This window comes from Cetorhinus maximus, chromosome 15 (genome assembly GCF_964194155.1).
Source record: "Cetorhinus maximus chromosome 15, sCetMax3.hap1.1, whole genome shotgun sequence".
In the NCBI taxonomy this organism is placed as follows: Eukaryota; Metazoa; Chordata; class Chondrichthyes; order Lamniformes; family Cetorhinidae; genus Cetorhinus; species Cetorhinus maximus.
In genome coordinates, this window is record NC_135893.1 from 75,369,928 (window position 1) to 75,389,258 (window position 19,331).

General features: G+C 40.4%; 1 protein-coding gene across 1 annotated transcript in view; it reads left to right on the top strand.

Annotated features, from left to right (window-relative positions):
* Window positions 1-3,486: 3,486 nt before the first annotated feature.
* syngr3a (synaptogyrin 3a) overlaps window positions 3,487-19,331 on the top strand; it is a 73,037-nt gene continuing 57,192 nt past the window's right edge. The window contains exon 1 of the mRNA XM_078558665.1: window positions 3,487-3,626. Within this exon, the coding sequence (XP_078414791.1) occupies window positions 3,528-3,626 (99 nt within the window). The 5' untranslated portion in view covers window positions 3,487-3,527. The remainder of the gene's footprint in view (window positions 3,627-19,331) is intronic.

The following is a 19,331-nucleotide window of genomic DNA, read 5'->3' on the forward strand; positions in this document are numbered from 1 at the left end:
TATTTTCTTTTCCTTCAAGTATTTGTCAAATTCTCTCTTGAATGTTGTGGTTGAATCTTCTTCCACTTTCAGGGGTTCCAGATCACATTGACTCACTGGGTATAAAAGTGTTTCCTCGAGTTGTCTTTTGCCAACCACCTTAAATCTGTACTCCCTGGTTACCAAGCCTTCTGCCACTGGAAACAGTTTCTCCTTACTTACTCTATCAAAATCATTCATGATTTTGAACACCTTTATCAAATCTCCTCTTAACCTTCTCTGCTCTAAGGAAAACAATCCCAGTTTCTCCAATCTCACCACAAAGCTACCATCCCTGGTACCATTCCAGTAAACCTCTGCGTTCTCTCTAAGACCTTGATATCCTTCCTAAAGTGTGGTGCCCAGAATTGAACACATCACCCCAACCTGTGTTTTGCAAAGTTTCAGCATGACGTCCTGGCTTTTGTGATACTATTCCTTTATTAGTAAAGTCAGCAATCCCACATATTCTTGAACAGTCATCTCAACTTGTCCTGCCACCTTCAAAGATTTGTGTACATACACTCCTGGGCATCTATTCCCGAACCCTTTAAAATTGGACCATTTGGTCCTTATTGCCTTTCCTTTCCTCCTGCCAAAATGAGTTTGGTCACACTTCTCTGTGTTAAATTTCACCTGCCATGTGCCTGTCCATTTCACTAGTCAATGTCCTCGCCATATCATCTGCAAACTTTGAAATTATGCCCATGTCTATGTCATTAATATACATCAAAAAGAATAGTGGTCCTAATAGTGACCCCTGGGGAACAGCATTGTATACCTCTTTCTCCAGTCCAAAAAGCTTTCTGTGTCTTATCCAATTTTATATTCATGCTGTCACTCCCCCTTTAATCCTATGCGTTTTGGCTTAACCAACAGGTCTATTATTTGGTACTTTGTCACAAACCTATTAAAAGCCCATATACACAACATCAACCACACTACCCTCATCAACACTCTCCGTTACTTCATTAAAGAACCTGATCAAGTTATTCAGACATGATTTGCCTCTCACAAAACTGTGCTGAGTTTCATTTATTCGCCCATACTTTTCAAATACCAATTAATTTTGTCCAGGATTATTGTCCTCCCTGCAAGCTATGCTGGTTTCTAACCCCCTAACTAGGCTTTCTGCTCTCAACATCCCAACCTTGTCTATCTCTCCCCTGACTTTTCCTACCTCTTCCCCCTCTGCCTTTATAATCTCTTCCCATCACCAGCCTCCAATCTCCCCTGCTTTTTCCAGTCTCCTCCAGCCTTCCTGATCTCCCTCCTTGGCCTCAAATCTCACCTTGGCCTTTCCCCTTAACGCCCTGCCCTCCACCCCTGACCTATCCATGTTCGCACCCTTGACCTTACCTATCTCCCACTTTCCCCCAGCCTTTTTGATCACCCCCTGCCCATTCTGATCTCCCCTTCAGCACCAATCTTTCTTCCCTCCCTCTTCCCAGCTTCCAATCTCACCTCCAACCTTCAATTTCTCTCCCCCACCTCTAGCCTTTCCAATATCCCCCTCCCTTCTCTCCAGTTGATGGCTGAGGGCTGGTTTCGAAGGCTTGCCCACCTGATAGCCTCTCAACCCAGCTGGCTGTAGCTGGGAAACAGAGACAAAAATGTTAATCAGATCCTTCCATTGAATTTATCAGGACCTGATTGAAACTATGGTTCCTCAACTGTAAAATTGCCACCTCCACTCCCTCCCTGTGAATGTCAAAGTCATTGTGTCGAACTATTTCCCTACAACAGTAGCACTCTGACTGGCCTGCTGGCTTTGGCCCTCTTCTCTTTCTCTGGCACCCCCATATCTAAAGAGGATCAGAAGATTGTGGCCAGAGCCTTCACAATTTCCACCCTTGCTTCTCTCACCCGCCTAAGTTGTATCCCATCTGGACTGGTGACTTCTACTTTGAGAACTGTGAACCTTTTAAGTACTTCCTCTTTTTAACGAGCCCAATATATTTTCACCTACCTCCTTTACTGCTCTTTTAAGGTGGCATCCTTTTCTCTAATGAGAACAGATGCAAAATCTTTTAACACCTCAGGTTTGCCCTCTGCTTCCACAAGAAGATCTTTTAGGTCTCTAATTGGCCCAACTCTTCCTTTAACTGCCTTTTTATTATTCATCTGTTTATAAAAAGGCTTTAGGGGTCCTTTTTAAGTGAGCTGATTATCTAGCCTCATACTCTCTTATTGGACGACTTCTTCCCATTTTTTAAACCTATATTCAGCTTGGTTCTCTACTAGGGTTGCCAACCCTCCAGGATTGGCCTGGAGTCTCCAGGAATTGAAGATCAGTATCCAGGACACTTCTGTGTGCTACCTTGGAGAAAAATCATCAGGACATTAAAAAATATAGTTTTTTTTGTCACTTTCTTTGAATATTTCTCTTTTTCAGATATAAAAATATTGAAAATGGGAAAAACCAGCTGATTGGCTGACAGTCAAGCATTATCTAAGTGGATAATGAGTCTTTTTGCTTTCTAATTGGTGTAGGAAGGCAGTATATCACAAGGATTGACGTGATGGGCAATTGATACCTTATGAGGAAAGGCTGGACAGGCTGGGCCTGTATATATTGGAGTTTAGAAGAATGGGAGGTGACCTTACTGAAAAATGTAAGATCCTGAGGGGACTTGACAGGGTGGATGCTGAGGGGATGTTTCCCCTTGTGGGAGAGACTAGAACTAGGGGGCACAGTTTAAAAATAAGGAGTCTCCCATTTAAAATGGAGATGAGAAGAAATTTTTTCTGTCAGGGGGTTGTGAATCTTTGGAACTCTCTTCCCCAGAGAGCGGTGGAGGCAGGGTCAACAAATATTTACAAGGCAGAGGTAGATATATCCTTGATTAACAAGGGAGTCAAAGATTATCGGGGTAGGCGGGAATGTGGAGTTGAGGTTACAACCAGATCAGCCATGATCTTATTGAATGGTGGAGCAGGATTAAGGGGCCGAATAGCCTACTATTGCTCCTAATTCATATGTTCGACTAATGGCTGGAGTGTGGGGGATATAGTCATATGATGAAGCCTCCAGGAATACACTTACTCACAGTTGGCAATCCTATTCTCCACCCTATTATCAATTGTCATAAGCTTCCATGCTCCCATCTCATTTTAGCCTTTGTATCTTTAGTCAGCAAATTTGCCAAGTGGGTTTGACACATTCACACACTGCCAGCAACAGTAAACTTGCCAAATCTCACTCACTTGGCACTTATCTTAGTTGTCTTTTTAAACAAAAAGGGGGGAAAAAAAGAACAGAAACTTTATTATCTGATTCTTGCTGCCCATGAACACAACCCCTGACTTTTTCCCTCCACCGAGGGGTGGCAGGCAGGGGCTGTGCTCTCCCGAAGACTTTCGCTTGCAGGGAGACACCGCGCGGTGGCGCGCTCTGCCTGCGTGCACGCGCGCCGGGAGGGCGGGCGCGGGCGCGCTCTCGCCGCGCGTCCCTCGAGACTTGGTGGCGAGCCGGGACGCCGAGAGACAGACAGAGAGAAAGACTCAAGATGGAAGGAGGTGCGTACGGAGCTGGCAAGGCTGGTTCTGCTCTGGATCCCATCTCTTTCCTCAAACAACCCCAAACCATCCTCCGCATCCTCAGCTGGGTAAGGCAGATGATTTCATAAATGCAAATAGTATTTATTTCTTTTTTTTTAAAATAGGAAAATGGAATTGTAAATGCAATGTGTTTTTTTTTCAATAAATTGTGGAATGAGAAATTACAGGCATCACCTACCTGGTGGAAATGAGAACCCAGGTATTTGTGTGATGTCCATTCATCATTAAAACCTATTTCTCCTCCTAGTCTGTGTATTTCTGTCATTCTGGCAGCAAATATGTGAAATGTCGAGGTGATCTAATTATTATTAAAACATATAGGGTCAGAAAAGCCAGGTATTGCTGTAATATTCATTCATTGTTCAAAGTGGAGGTGGATACAATGTAGAAATGCGTCGATTTTTTTTTTCTCGTAATTTTTAAGGTTTCTGTACTGCTCATTGTCCAAACACATTTACAAATATTAAGGTAACAGTTTTTAGTTGCTTGAGATTTAAACGATCTCTCAAGTCTTCCAGACGTGAATGACACCGCGCTTGCCAGTTGCTTTTTCTTAAAATAAATATTTTACAGCATTTTGCGGATGTATTCTTATTTCCACCTGTATGATGGTGGGGGAAATCCAATTTCACTTCTGTACATTTCAGTGGTGGGGAACATAACCAGAGTTACTTATTATTTAATATAAAATAGAAACAGATTTTTTTTTCATGTCTGTTGCATGGTGTTGTTGCTTTGCGTTAGGACAAATATGTGTTACAATTAAAATGTTGTCTAAAGTCAGAACTGAATATGTTGCCATTCCATGTCCTTCTGTTGCAATGTGTGTGTTTCCCTTTTGGTATTTCAATAAATTGTCACAGGTTATTGTTAACTGTAACCCCTGCAATTCCAGGGAAACATTGTGGGAAAGTCCTCATTTTTATTAGTTAGTGCAGAAAATTATAAACCCCTCGTTTCAAACAGATGACCTTTCAGGAAATGGTTTACAAGGGGTTTTTCTCTCAGTTCAGATAGCGCCATCAACCACATAGTTGGCCAGAGATTAAGTAGCAGCTTTCATTTCTCCTGATGTCTGTGCTTTCTTTCACAATACATCATTCTGGCTGCTTGTACAGATTTTATTTTTTCCTAGGGACTTTTGAACTAGTCATCCGACATTTGATCACGTTTCCAGACCCAATGATGTCAACAGAAGGTCTATTATTGAAATTGATTGAAGAGTACCAGGATTTGGCATGGATGATGTGCATTGCCACTGGTTCATTCTTGATGTTTTGTCATGCTTTACATATTTTAATTGCACCCAGCGTGTTCTATTTTGCTTTGTGCCCAGTAACTGATTTTTATAAATGGACAGTGTTTCTTGAAAGAGAGAGGCCACCATCAAGTGCATAGATACTTGTGACATTCTATCTTACATATCCTGATGTTGTTTCAGTTCTTCAGGAGTGGGAGTATCACCCAGTACATTCTCGAATAAGATTTCATACATCATTTACTGACTGTTCCTATTGGATGACACAAAGTTATAATTTCTGACTGTAAAATTGGGTTAAAGCCAGTGTGTGCCCTATGCGCTGATCAGAACTGTTTGCTACCCAGACAATGGTACACTTATGCCCTGTGTCTCACCTGCTCAAACAATCACTAAACTTACACTCACCACAGTAACGTACATGCAATTCAGACACAGGTGTGATACCCTTTTCCTTGTGTTGAAATCAATTCATTATTATTATTCAAAAAACAAAAGTAAAGTCTAATTTTTATTTATTGGTTAAAGCTGAGCAGGCAGTAATGGGTTTTTAAATAAATGAGGTGAATAAGGTGAGGGGTGGGTTAAATTAAAAACAAATGAATTATATTAAAGATACTGCTCCCAGATTCTGCATCCCTAATCAATTAATTATATCCAATGAAGCAAACAGAAGACTGGACTGAACAAAGTTTGTTCATGTCACTTGTACCTGTTGCAATTAGTCATGGATTCTTCCTATTTCAGGGAGAACACCCAATGCAATATGTCACACTGTTGGTAACATTCTCTGCACTAAGGAGAATTACTCACAATGTCTATTTATTACCCACAGCTTCTATGCATTAATTAAATTCTACACATAAGGATTAATTTTGTTGTGAAATGTGGCTTCACAGCCCTGTGGAGATGGGCAATTTATAACAATTGATGGACTTAGCTGACATCGTTGATAAAATCCCTTCTTAAAGCATGTTCTGGAGGAAGAACAGCAATGTGTACTCTCAATCTGGGATTCCATTTGGACTCATCTTTTTTAATAGTGCCACCTGAATAATGATCTTTGCTTTTGAATAGCATCCAGGATTAGGAGGTATGCTGCTCTCTACTCTGCTCTGAGTGCATTTTGCTGCCAAGATTTGTAGGTTGATGTCAGCTGAGTACATTTGCTAACTTGGATCCTCTCTAGCAGCCTTTCACTGTAATGTTAATCACCCAGGTATGGAAATCTGTGGAAGATGCAAGAGATTAAATACTTTACATTGAAAATATTCCTCTTGCCCCATTACATAGTTCATTGCTTTCATTTGCACTAACGTGAGTTAAAATCAATGTTGCAGATTGTAAGGGGGTGTCATGTGTTAGTTACACATCAGTAAAATAAAATCCAAACAAATGTAAATCAAAATACAATTCGCTGACTCGTGTTATGCATATAACAACAGGAACGTTTAATGGACAAAGCTTTTATTTTGCCAAAAACTCACTGGCACTGGTCGATTCACCTGGAGAATTATTTATAGTTTGAAAACATGACCTGAAAGAATCCCAATAGGACATCACTATTAATCATAAGAGCATAGGACTTAGGAACAGGGATAGGCCATTCGGCCCTTCAAGCCTGCTCTGCCATTCAATAAGATCATGGCTGATCTGATTGTGGTCTCAACTCCACTTTCTTGTCTGCCCCCCCATAGTCCTTGATTACCTTGTCAGTCAAAAATCTGTCTGACTCAGCCTTGAATAAATTCAGTGATCCAGCTTCCACTGCTCTCTGGAGAAGAGAATTCTACAGACTATACACCCTTTGAGAGAAGAAAATTCTCCTCATCTCCGTCTTTAAAGGGCGACCTCTTATTCTTAAACTGTGTCCTCAAGTTCTGGACTCCCCCAGAAGTGGAAACATCCTCCCGTTATCCACCCTATCAGGACCTCTCAGGATCTTTTATGGTTCAATAAGATCACCTCTCATTCTTCTAAACTGCGATGGGTATAGGCCCAACCTGTTCAACCTTTCCTCATAAAATAAGTCCTTCACCCTAAGAATGAGTCAAGTGAACCTTCTCTGAACTGCTTCTAATGCAGTTATATCCTTTTTCAAATAAGGAGACCAAAACTGTACACATTATTCCAAATGTGGTCTTACCAAGACCTTGTAGAGCTGCAGTAAAACTTCCCTGCTTTTATATTCCATGTCTTTTGCAATAAATGCTAACATTCCATTGCCTTCCTAATCACTTGCTGTATTTTCATACTAATTTTTTTGTGATTTATGTACCAGGACACCCAGATCCCTCTGTATCACCGAGTTCTGCAGTCTCTCTCCATTTAAATAATATACTGCTTTTCTGTTCTTCCTGCCAAAGTGGACACATTCACATTTTCCCACATTATACGCCATCTGCCAAATTTTTGCCCACTCATTTAACCTATCTATATCCCTTAGTAGGCTCTTTACCTCCTCTTGGCAACTTACTATCTTGATGTCATCAGCAAATTTGGCTACCACGCATTTGGTCCCTTCATCCTAGTCATTGATGTTAATTGTAAATAGTTGAGGCCCCAGCACTGATCCCTGTGGCACTCCACTAGTTACAGCTTGCCAATCTGAAAAAGACCCATTTATCCATACTGCCTGCTTCCTGTTAGATAACCAATCCTTTATCCATGCTAATATGTTACCCCCTACACCTTGAGCTCTTGTGTAGTAACCTTTGATGTGGCGCCTTATCAAATGCCTTTTAGAAATCCAAGTACACCATATCTACAGGTTCCCCTTTAACCACTTGTTTGTTTCTTCCTGAAAGAACTTTGATACATTAGTTAAACACAATTTCCCTTCCACAAAGCCATGTTAACCCTGCCTGACCCTATTATGATTTTCTAAGTATCCTGCTATAACCTCCTTAATAATGGTTTCTAGCAATATCCCTATGACAGATTTTAGGCTAACTGACCTATAGTTTCCTGCTTTCTGTTTCCCTCCTTTCTTGAATAAAGGCGTAACCTTTGCTATTTTCGCTGGGCCCTTCAAGAACCTAAGGAATTTTGGAAGATTATAACCAATGCCTCTACTACATCTGCAGCTACTTCTTTTAAGACCCTAGGATACAGACCATTCGTTCTGGGGGACTTGTCAGCCTTTCGGTCTAATAGTTTTCCCAGTACCTTTTTCCTGGTGATGGTGATTATTTTAAGTTCCTGCCTCCCTTTCACCTCTTAATTTTCAAGTATCTCTGGGAAGTTTTCTGAGTCTTCTACAGTGAAGGTGGGCACAAAATAACTGTTCAACACTTCTGTCATTTCCTTGCTTTCCATTATTAATTCCCCTTCTCACTAGGCTAGAGAATCAATACACGCTTTAGTTACTTGTAGAAACTCTCACCATCTGTTTTTATATTTCTAGCTAACTTTCTCTCATACTCTAATTTCTCCCTTTTTTTTGGCCATTCTTTGCTAAAACCTGTCCAATCTTCTGACCTACTTTGCAGAATTGTACAGTGTTTCTTTCAATTTGATATGATCTTTAACTTTCTTATTTAGCCATGGATAAAGGCTTCTCAGAGCCTTTCTTTCTCATTGGGATAAATCTTTGCTGAGTGTTATTAAATGTCTCCTTAAAAGCCTGTCAGTGCATCTCTAATGTCTTACCTTTAAACCTAGTTTCTCAGTTCACTTTAGTCATTTCTGTCTTCATAACCTTATATTTACCTTTATTTATGTTTAAAACACTAATTATAGACCCGCACTTCTCTCATTCAAACTCAACATGAAATTCTATCATGTTATGATTGCTGTTGCATACAGGCTCCTTTACTATGAGCTTATTGATTAACCCTGATAGTCCAATATCTTGTAATTGACATGTCTCCTTTGTTTCCATTCCATCCTTTCGTACTACCTCTCTTTCAGTTTTTTTTCAATAACTTAGAAAAAGGTTTTTCAATGATAAGCATTCTTTAAATATTTTATTGTCTAGTTATGTTATATTATTAGTTTAATTTCTTGGTGTGATGTAATTTTGATTCCTGTAACAGTTTAAACTTTATTTAATTGCTTTATTTAATTTTGCTAACACCTTGAGTAAACAATAATGAATAATTTATGCCTTTATTCCTGTTTATTTTAATCTTGTTTAAGCCTGCCCTCTCATTTGGCCCTGAGCAAAATAGCATTCTCTTGCTGAGAGATCAAACAACACACCCTGTTCTCGGGCTTCTGTTAACCAAATTATAAAAAGGGGAAGTAGAAAGTCACTGGATAATGTGCACTCTGAACTTCCCCTGTGCAAAGAACACCTCTTCCTGATGGCATGACTTGAGCAATGTGGGAAATTAACAAAGGCTAGCACATGTCCCACTACTCTGGTGCCTTTACCACATTTATTACATGGAGGTATTTTTAAATTATTTATTTATTCTTTCATGGGATGTGGACATCATTAACAGCCCACATTTGTTGCCCATGCCTAATTGCCCTTGAACTGAGTGGCTTGCTAGGCCATTTCAGAGGGCAGTTAAGAGTCACCCACATTACTGTGGACCTGGAGTCACATGTAGGCCAGACCAAGTAAGGATGGCAGATTTCTTTCTCTAAAGGGCATTAGTGAACCAGATGGGCTTTTACCAGTTTCATGGTCATCGTTACTGAGTCCAGTACTGAGTTATAAGCCAGAATTTACTAATTGAATTTAATAACTAGCTGCCATGGTGGGACTTGAACCGTGTCCCCAGAGCCATTAGCCTGGGCCTCTAGATTACTAGCACAGTAACATTACTGCTACACAACCATCTCTCCCACATGAATGGATCAGTACACAGCATTGTGTCACCCTTGGCACAGTGCAAGTACTTTTGCCTTTGAGAGGGCTATGAGGTTCCAGCCCCATTCCAGGACTGGAGAACATAATTTATACTGACAGTTTGTAACACTACTGAAGGAGTATTGCACTATTGGAGATGATGATGAACTCTCAAGTGGAAGTAACAGATCCTTTGGCACTAACAGTGAAGTTTCTCCAGCATCCAGGTTAATATTTATCCTGCCACTAACATCACTAAAATTGGTTATTTATCTGATTTCAGTTTACTGTATTAAAATTGGCTGCCACCTTTACCTACATAGCAACAATGACTATATTTCAAAATTATGTAGTCGACTGTGATGTGCTTTGGAATGTTCTGAGTTTGTGAAAGAGGGTATATAAGTGCAGGTTCTTCCTTTACTAAGTTTCTCTGTGCTATTACCATGCCCATATACTTTTAAACATTAAGAATTACCCTGAAACTTGCTTGTCCAACAGACATGAATTTTTTTTTCCGTTCTCAATTGATTCCGAAATGCAAGTAGTAAAGTTCTAAGCCTGGGATTCTAGTGCAGTACTGATTGGAGGAGACGTTATTCACAGCAACTTCAATATCTGAATTAATGTGGATGAGGTAGTTGGTAGGGCTTTAGTATGAAAAAGATGGTAATTTTCAGGCTTTGGAGCTGGGGAACGGGATATGATCTGTGAAAGGTGAAACTGGAGAGCAGGATCTGAAGCCACAGAGAAAAATCTGCAGCCAGGAAGTAGCATGGAATGATACTTGGAGCCAGATAACAACAGGGACTGGGATCGAGCACTAGAATGGTGTTCGGAAGCCATGAAGATTGGGATCCTGAAAAGGAAAGCCAATGAGTGATGGCGATAGAGAGAGAAACCTAGAGCCATTTGAAAGGCAGCATTGGGAGGGGTACGAATTTGGGGCATAACTATGAGAAGACTGGGGAAACAGTAAAGAGAATGGCAAGCAATTGGAGTGAGCTGGGAAGCACTAAACTAAAGATAGGTCTAAGAACAGAGAATATTCAGGCAAGGCTGGAGACGCTTGACTGGTCTCAAATGGAATTCTGCTTTCCTGCTCTCTCCCCAGTCTCTCTTCCATGTTGTCAGTTTGCACTTACATCAGCTTTTCTATTCTGCTCTTTGGAATCTATTTGGTCCCTGCTAGCCACATGTTTTAAGTGGTGACGTGTTCCAGATCACTCGGGGAGTCTAAGTTGTTGTGGCAACATACACTTTTACATGTATGTTGTAGTCTGGAGCTGGATAATGAAGGTAGAAGCTCCAATTTATTTCCATCACGTGGCTGGACCACTCTTACTGCCTGCCATTGGCGTTTGTCAGAAGCATTTATAAATTGATACTCAACCTGTTTGAACACGTCTTCCTTGGCCACCAAGTCTTGGAGTGGAATTTGAACCCAGAGCTTCTGGCTCAGGAGCAGAGACGCTACCCACTGCGCCACAAGACCTCCTTATAAGTATGAACCACTTATTCTATTACATGATCAAGTCTTTATTATGCAACCAGCTCGATATAGTCTGTGACATGGTTAGCATGCACCAATCAGCAAAGGTAGAAAAATCTTGCCATATTACAGAACATTTTGTTTTTAAGGTAAATGGATAGGTTTTCTTTGGTTAAGTCTTTTCCCATCCCTTCTCTCTGCTAGGCATCAGTTTCCAGTCAAAAGGAATTCTCTTCAAATGCCAGTAGAAGGCACTCAAAAATTGAGTGAAAGACCCTTTACTTGAAACCTTTGAGCAGCATATTTTGAGAGTTTTGTCGCTCATTTCCTGTTAGCTCAATGACCTGTGGAACCACTTTAGTTACTATCTTAAAGTTATCAAAGGGATAGTGGAAAGGAGAACCATAGAACTTGTGCATTTATTAGGCAAAAGCAAATCTGTTTCTGCCATTATTCCCTTTCACCATTGAATTATTTGAAGTCTTTACATGCTTCCAGCAACCTCAAAGGTGAATTATTTCTTGTTAAAGTTTTCTTTAGCTGCAGTCTCTTCTATACCTCCAAATAGTTAAAAAAAACTAAATCTAGTAAATCTAAGTTCCAGGTTGTATAAGGAGCTATGAACTCAACCAATTCTCATTGGTTAAATATAAGTTTTTTTTTGAATGAATAATGAAGAGAGTTTGCAAACTAGCCATAAAGAAATGGTTTATATGAAGTCAGGCTGGGAGAACCAGAAGTTATAAGTAGCTAAAGAAATCACCACAGATCAGAACTTGAGGACGAAAATGGGTGATTTTCCTCTGCTTTGTATGTTTTTCTTAGGTGCACTTTCTTTCTGGTTACAAAACAGAGGGAAGAGTGAAAGTGACCCATGATACCAGAAATCTGCCCTCTTTGCGCTTAACTTGTACTTCTCTTCGTTTCACTATGAGATGGTGCAGAGTGCTCTTCCCTGGGATAGGCAGCAGCATGGTAATGAGTTGAGATTGACTTGACCACACCTCCCACCTCATCATTCTATTTGTTTTCACTTGCTGGAGGTTCAATTACTGTGGCATCCACAACTATTCAGCCCTTGTGCTTGCCAGGCTTCCTACAAGTTCCTTCTACTTTGGTGAAAGCCTCTTCCTGTGCTGGGGCATGTCAGTGCCAGTATAATGAGCTGAGCCCACAAACACGGGTGAATTTGAGTAGCTTTGAGTTGAACGCACTTTAGGAGCTCACGACCACCTTGAAATCTAGTGGCGAGGGGATAAAATTAGCTCCAGCTTCTTCACACTTTACTCAGGTAAGCTTATGGAACAGACTAAGGCAATTGAGTGAGATGAAGAATGGTGATTGTAGACATTGAAAGAAAAGTTTATCATCTTCATTTTGGACCTTTTGGTGGATTACAAAACCTTCTCATTATATTTAGTTCTTGTAATTTTCCCTGTTCCAGGCCCTGAATGGTATTTTTGTTGCTAATTAATGACCTGCTAATAGAAATTATATTTGTGAATTTTAAAAAATACATTAGTGAAATTTGATTTCAAATTTCTGAAATCAGAATTCTTTGAAATTTGAAATCTGTTTTATTGTGTTAATCTACCGGTTAACAATATTTCATCCACATAGGTGAGATATCATGCCTCAGTCTTTCTGGAATGATATTCACACGCAAATGCAGTGACATAGAATATGTGCCTTTGGCACTCTCATTAAATCATAATGTGATAGTCTAATTAATAAAAAGGAGTGCTCTGAAAGTGTACCAGTATGATTATTATGTAGGATTATGTAGAGCATAACACAGAAATAGACCAATCGCCCTAATAGGCCTACACTTGTATTTATGCGTTACATGAGCATTCTCCCACTTTATTTCACCTAACCCTACATTATTCTTCCATTTATTTCTTCCTAATATGTTTATCTAACTTCCCCTTTAATGAATGATATTCACTTCAACCTTGTGGGAGTAAGTTCCACATTCTTCCCATTTTCTGTGTAAAGAAGTTCCCCTGAATTCACTGTTAGATTTATTTAGAACTATCTCGAACTTATGACCCTTGGTTTTGGTCTCCTGCACAAGTGAAAATACCTGAACATTTACAACATCAACCCTTCCCCTAATCTTTAATGCTTCTGTCAGGTTACCCCTCTAACTTTACTTTTCTGGGGAAAAGAACTCCAATGAGTTCAATCTTTCCTGCTCAGTATAACCTCAGTTCTAGTATCATATTTGTGAACCTTATTTCCATCTCCTTGAGTGTCCCTCTATCCTTTTTTTTAAAATAATATTGCTACTTATATTATTATAGTACAATTTTCAAAACTAGCCTTCATAGCATTAAGTATAAAAATTGGTTTCAGTGAATTTAATTTTACTGCAATTGCTCATCATATTTGAAATAGTGAAAATAATGGAAACCATACAATAAAGTGCCAGCTTTGGATAAATCACAGAGTTCTTGAACTTTGATATTGTTACAGATAGGGAGAGATGGTGGGATAACTTCCCGCCTTTTCTTACCTCTTGGCTGACCGTAACAAGATGTATCTTTTTGAGAAGGAGTGTTTAACCTCTTTGAGTGCTGTGACTTTAAAGAACAGACACTAACAGGCTTCTTGTAACTTTAAATCAAAAGAAAGGATAAATGTTTATCTTCACAACATCCGAAATGTAAGCAAAAATACACTTCTCAGACACACATACACACAGGCATGCATACAGACAAGGAAAGATGGTTTCTAGAGATGTAACATGCACGTAGATTTAGTAGACGTTAGTAGATTACTAACAGAGTAACGAATGAAACAAGTCACTTGTTTAACCAGTCTTTAAGATGGAGGTTCAGAATGGTGCAGGTCTGTAGGATCCTCTCCTGGTTCTTTGAAGGCAAATGGAAGTTGGAAGTTTCTGGCTTTTGCAGCTGAAATTGTGGCTGAGTTCCTGTTGTGAAGAAATATAACCTTGTAGGTAAAATGAATTAGCCCCTTTTTGTTACCTGAGATAACTGTCTTTCAGAGGCAGGGTTCTTTTCTTCTTTGGGTATGATCTCACTGTACTGCTGGTCCCAGACTGTCTTGCTGGCTCCCTTGTGGATTAGTAAGATATTGACATCCTCTCCAGCAAGTTTCAGTCATGTGATGGCAGTATTGATGCATCCCGTTGTCCACACCATGGGTTGAAGCTGATGTGAATGATACACATTGGGGGAGGGGGTATGGGAATGGTGTGGGTGTCCTGATTGATTGATATACCATCAGCATTGCAGTTATTATTCGCTCACAGATTTGACAAACCATAATCATGGGGCCAACAGGTCTAGCAGCTGGTATCTTTTAGATCCCTTCCATTGAAATGGTAAGGGGTAATCAATTTGTACCTGGAAATACATTTGCATTTTCAAGCAACTTCCCAGATGTATTGGGCAGAAATTTCTCTGCCTGCTGGTGTTGGGCGTGTGTGGTGACGTGAGTGGACAATGTGGCACAATTGGTTTTACGACGGTGAGAAACCAGTTTGCAATTTTCCGCTCAGCCCCCCCCAACGGTGGGCCGTGTTTCCCAGCATCAGATGTTGGGAACCTCATTGTAATACATCAGCATATCATTATCAGGCCAGCCTGCCGGAATCATTCCCCTCCCCCGCCCGCCAGCCCCACCCCCCCGTTGGATAGTCCGTCCACGTCAGCGGGAAAGCACGCCGACGTGTTTCACAACAGCACATAAAAGGCGTGCACTTGGCAGCCTGCACTTTGAGGGGAACTCGGAGGTGAGCACACAGTAACGTTTGTGCAGCGCCCGCCAGGGTCGCCTGTTGGACTTCAAGCCTCAGGGGGGTTGGGGTTACAGGCAGCACTGCCGTTGAGGTGGCTGGTGGCGGGTGGGTAGCAAGCGCAGCTCTGCCATTGAATATAGCACATGAGCACCTGGGGTGGGGGGTAGGGTGGGCGAGGGAAGTGGCTACGCATTAGGGAAACCTGTAGAAAGTGACCATTCCTCTGCAACTGAGACAGTTCAGGTGCAGCCACATTTTTGGGGTCGGGCTCCTAGCTTATCTGCCCACTCAAGCAACACAGGCATCAAAGTGCCACCAAGTGCTGCAGAGCTCTCTCCCCCCACCCCCCAGCACAGACTGAAATCTCATAAGCATTTTAATAGACTGCAGAACAGTTGGATGACTGCATACTTTGTATATTCTCCTTGCTAAAACCGGCGATGTAGCAGTCACTGCTGGAGGCGCTCACAGACCCTTACAATGTCAGCATCCCGGTTTGGACCAGTCTTCCCCATGGTTCAAGCTAACAGGGCAGCCATGCAGCACACTAATCTCTGGCCGTGTCTCTGTCTGTCCAGAAATCACAAAAAGGATCACCTGACTTTCTGGAATCCATTTTGAAGGTACAGTATCCATTTTCTCATGTGGCATTCTATTTAAAAGTACAATGTTCACATGCCAATTAGCTTTACAGACATGACGTGACCATCACAATATTCATTACTGTCCAAATGATGGACCAACCTCTGTACAGAAAGTTGTGATTTCAAGCCATGCTGCAGAAACTGGGGCATCTAACCAATTCTGACACTTCAATGCAAAATGAAGGGAACACAGCACTGTCAGAGGTGGCTCCTTTTCAATGGGATGTTAAAGGAAGATCCCATCTGTCCTCTAAGATGGATGTAAAAGAAAAGCTCATGGCATTATTAAAAGAAGAGCAGAGGAGTTCTGGCATCTAACATTTGTTCCTCAACCAAATATTTCTAAAACAGATGAATTGGCCATATATATCATTGCTGTTTAAAGCACCTTGCTGTGCTCAGACTGGCTGCTGTGCAAACCTACATTGCCAACATGTAAAAATACCTCAATGCTTTGCCGTGTCCTGAGATTGTAATATAAATGAAAGTCTTTTCTGTCCATATAAGTTGCACGATACAGTAAAGTTGCTGTTTTATTTCACTTTTATTCTTACTAAATGTTCAGTATATTCGGGCTTACAGGTGCAGGTGACAGTAAATTCTAAATATTCTAAGTCATACCTAGCAGAAAGGAAGATGGTTTTGGTTGTTGGAGGTCAGTCATCTCAGTTCCAGGTCATCACTGCAGGAGTCCCTCAGGGTAGTGTCCTCAGCCCAACCATCTTCAGCTGCTTCATCAATGACCTTCCTTCCATCTCGCTGATGATTGCACAATGTTCAGCACCATTCGCGACTCCTCAGATACTGAAGCAGTCCATGTCCAAATGCAGCAAGAAGTGGACATTATTCAAGCTTAGGCTGACAAGTGGCAAGTAACATTCATGCCACACAAGTGCCAGTGCCAGGTGTTATATTTATGACTGAACCAATCACAAAGCCTTCTTATACTTGAACCCATGTTTGACTTCCACTCAAGCCTGGTATCAGCGAGTCAAGAACAGCAAACTTTGCAATGTACACAATGATATAGCGTGAAGCCGTTTTAAATTCTCGATATTTCTGTTTGACTTGAAGGGACAGCCACCCTGGAGACAGAACTACTTCATTCTTGTCAAAGTAGTTTTGAGGATGGGATCAAAAAGGCACCTTAAAAACTGTTTGCAATCATTGTAATTAAAATGTTACACTAGATTGCATTGCTTTTGTCATTTTTAATACTGTCAATTAGACCATTTTATTATGCCTGGAGTATTTTTACCAGTTTTGGGCCTGCCCATATCTAAGCTCTGGAGAAGGTGAAGCAGAGGCTGACTGGAGCCTATGGGCTGTTGGTTATGAGGATAGGTTCCAAGAATTAGGGCTCCTGGGCAGGAAAATCCATGAGAGCATGATCCACTCAATGCAGGGGTTAATTTAAAATGTGAAATGCTCCCCCCAATTTTCAGGCACAGTACTATGACTCTCGCCTAGGTCTCTAGGACTAAGGATCCATCGACAAAAGGCCCGAAAGGAAACTCACATGTAAGGCAGGGACATGGTGTTTGTGGCCGATTCCTACCAACTTAAGGTAGGAGTTTACAGGTTCATCTCCACAATTTTGTGGCCATTTACCAAGAGTTTGGAGAGGCTATAATATAGGTTCTTAAAGTGATGAAGGAATTGAACTCATTCCTGTTAGGTTACATTGACTGAGATATGAAGACTAAAATGTATAGGCAGGAAGTTAGGTTAGATGCCACTCAGTTATTCTCTTTACAGAAAGCCCCTTTTGTTATTAATTCATTATAGACTCTTAAAGGGGAATTTGACAGTGCCAGTTATAGAGGGTGAGTTATGACTGAGGAACCATTCTATCATAGTCTTCTGAAAATCTAGACGATTGTGCTAGGGGGTTGGAAAGAAATTTTCCTAAGTTGAACCACAGATTTTTTTCTGTGGCTTTTTTTATTCTGTTTTGCTGGAGATTGAGATTAGGGGGTGAGTCAGTGTTGTTAGTGGTTGTATGATGTCTAGCTAAGGTGGGCTTGATTTTTTTTCCACATCCCTTTTTATATGTTTGCGTATGTTCTATATATATTCCTAATTCATTTGGAAAACACATTTGTAAAGTTAGTTGAACATGATGCAAAGGTACTGCTGGCGTACTGGTAGTTGGCACATAAACATGCATCTGTTATGGAATAAACATTCCTTTTATTGTCACTTAATGTTTTATTTCAAGAACTGTTTACAATTTGTCACTTAATCATTTTAGAGTAAGCAGAGTGGCAATCAGGCCATACTTTTGGATCAAAAATAGGCCAACAAGGATAAAAACAAAAAAAAAGGTTGAAGAACAAGAAAAGAAGTGACATTAAGAGAAACCTATTAACAATAGAAATGGATTTTCCAGTTCTTGAAGCTGGGAATATTAGATCACCTGGGTGTATTGAATAGAGCAAAATTGCAATAGGGAGGAGGGAGTGTGCCCAATTTTATGTCCATTTAAATTATTGTAAAGTCAGCCATGGTTTCTAATGGGCCCAAACTCCTCCCCACCTGTGCCCAGTCAATCCAATATACCCAGGACCAGCAACAACAAATATCATGGATTCTACTCCAGTGAATCTCCTGAGGAAATATTTGCCTAAAGGCTTGGTCTCTGGAAGCGGCCGAGCAAAATGTCAAATATTAATCCATCCTCTGATTTCCATAGTTCAATCCCTAACTAACCTCTTGCTCCAGCCAACATTTTCCTTTGCCCCCTCTCCAAAGCAAAGGAACCATTCTATTGCCTGGAATATTTAATAATCTCAATATCAGTTCTGCTCCTGGCAGCTATTTTGCCCAGCCTTTTTAAAGAAGCTAATACTTTATTCATCATTGAAGGATAAATGAGAAGCACATTTGCAGATTTCTATTTTTATCGTATCGGTGAGGTAAAAGAACATTGTGTAAGGCAGAAATATAATTACATAAAAAGATGCAAACACAGAAGGGGACAATTTTATTTGAGAAGCAGAAAGTGAAGAATGTTTGTCTTAGATTAAAGAACAGTGTGATCTGTTTGCTAAATATGTAACTTCAATCCAAGTCGATGGCCAAATTGAAAGGATTAAAACTGGAAAGTCTGCTCAGCAACTAAATCTAAGTGGCTAGAGTTGACAAAGAATTTATTTGGGAAAATTCTCAGTCACGCTTGTGATTCTGTGGAGAATGTACACTAATTTGTTGAGGGCATAGGGGGCTTATGTTGCAAATTCCATAGCAATTCCAAAGAGGGATGAGAATTAATTCAGTGTTTATGAAGAAACACCAGGGCAAATTAAATGTGAAAAAACAAAGCTGATGAATAACAGTTGACACCAAGGTGTAAATTTGGCCCTCATTATTTTCCTTGTGGCTGAGTCGAGTGATGGGAACTAAGTTGTAATGTTGGTTTTCGAAACAGTATACATTAGATTGACTAACAGAATCCATCTCTAATATTTACATTTCAGCATTCAACATATGAAAAAATGTATTTGGCATAATATTGACCAGATCAACACACACATGCTAATTATGGTAGCAGAATAAAATTCTCCCACGATTTGTATTCTGTTTTTATTGTCCTTTTAAAAGCCTCTAAAAATAAGGCTTTACTTATTTTGAGGAACGTAGCAACAAGTGCAGTACATTAGTGTTAGAGATTAATTGTAGATTAGACTCAGGTCATGATGCAATATTGGGCCATTCTCATATGATCATGTGACAAAATATAACTGTTTGCAAATCTTTTGCAAACATCCTGTTGCAAGATCCTCTGC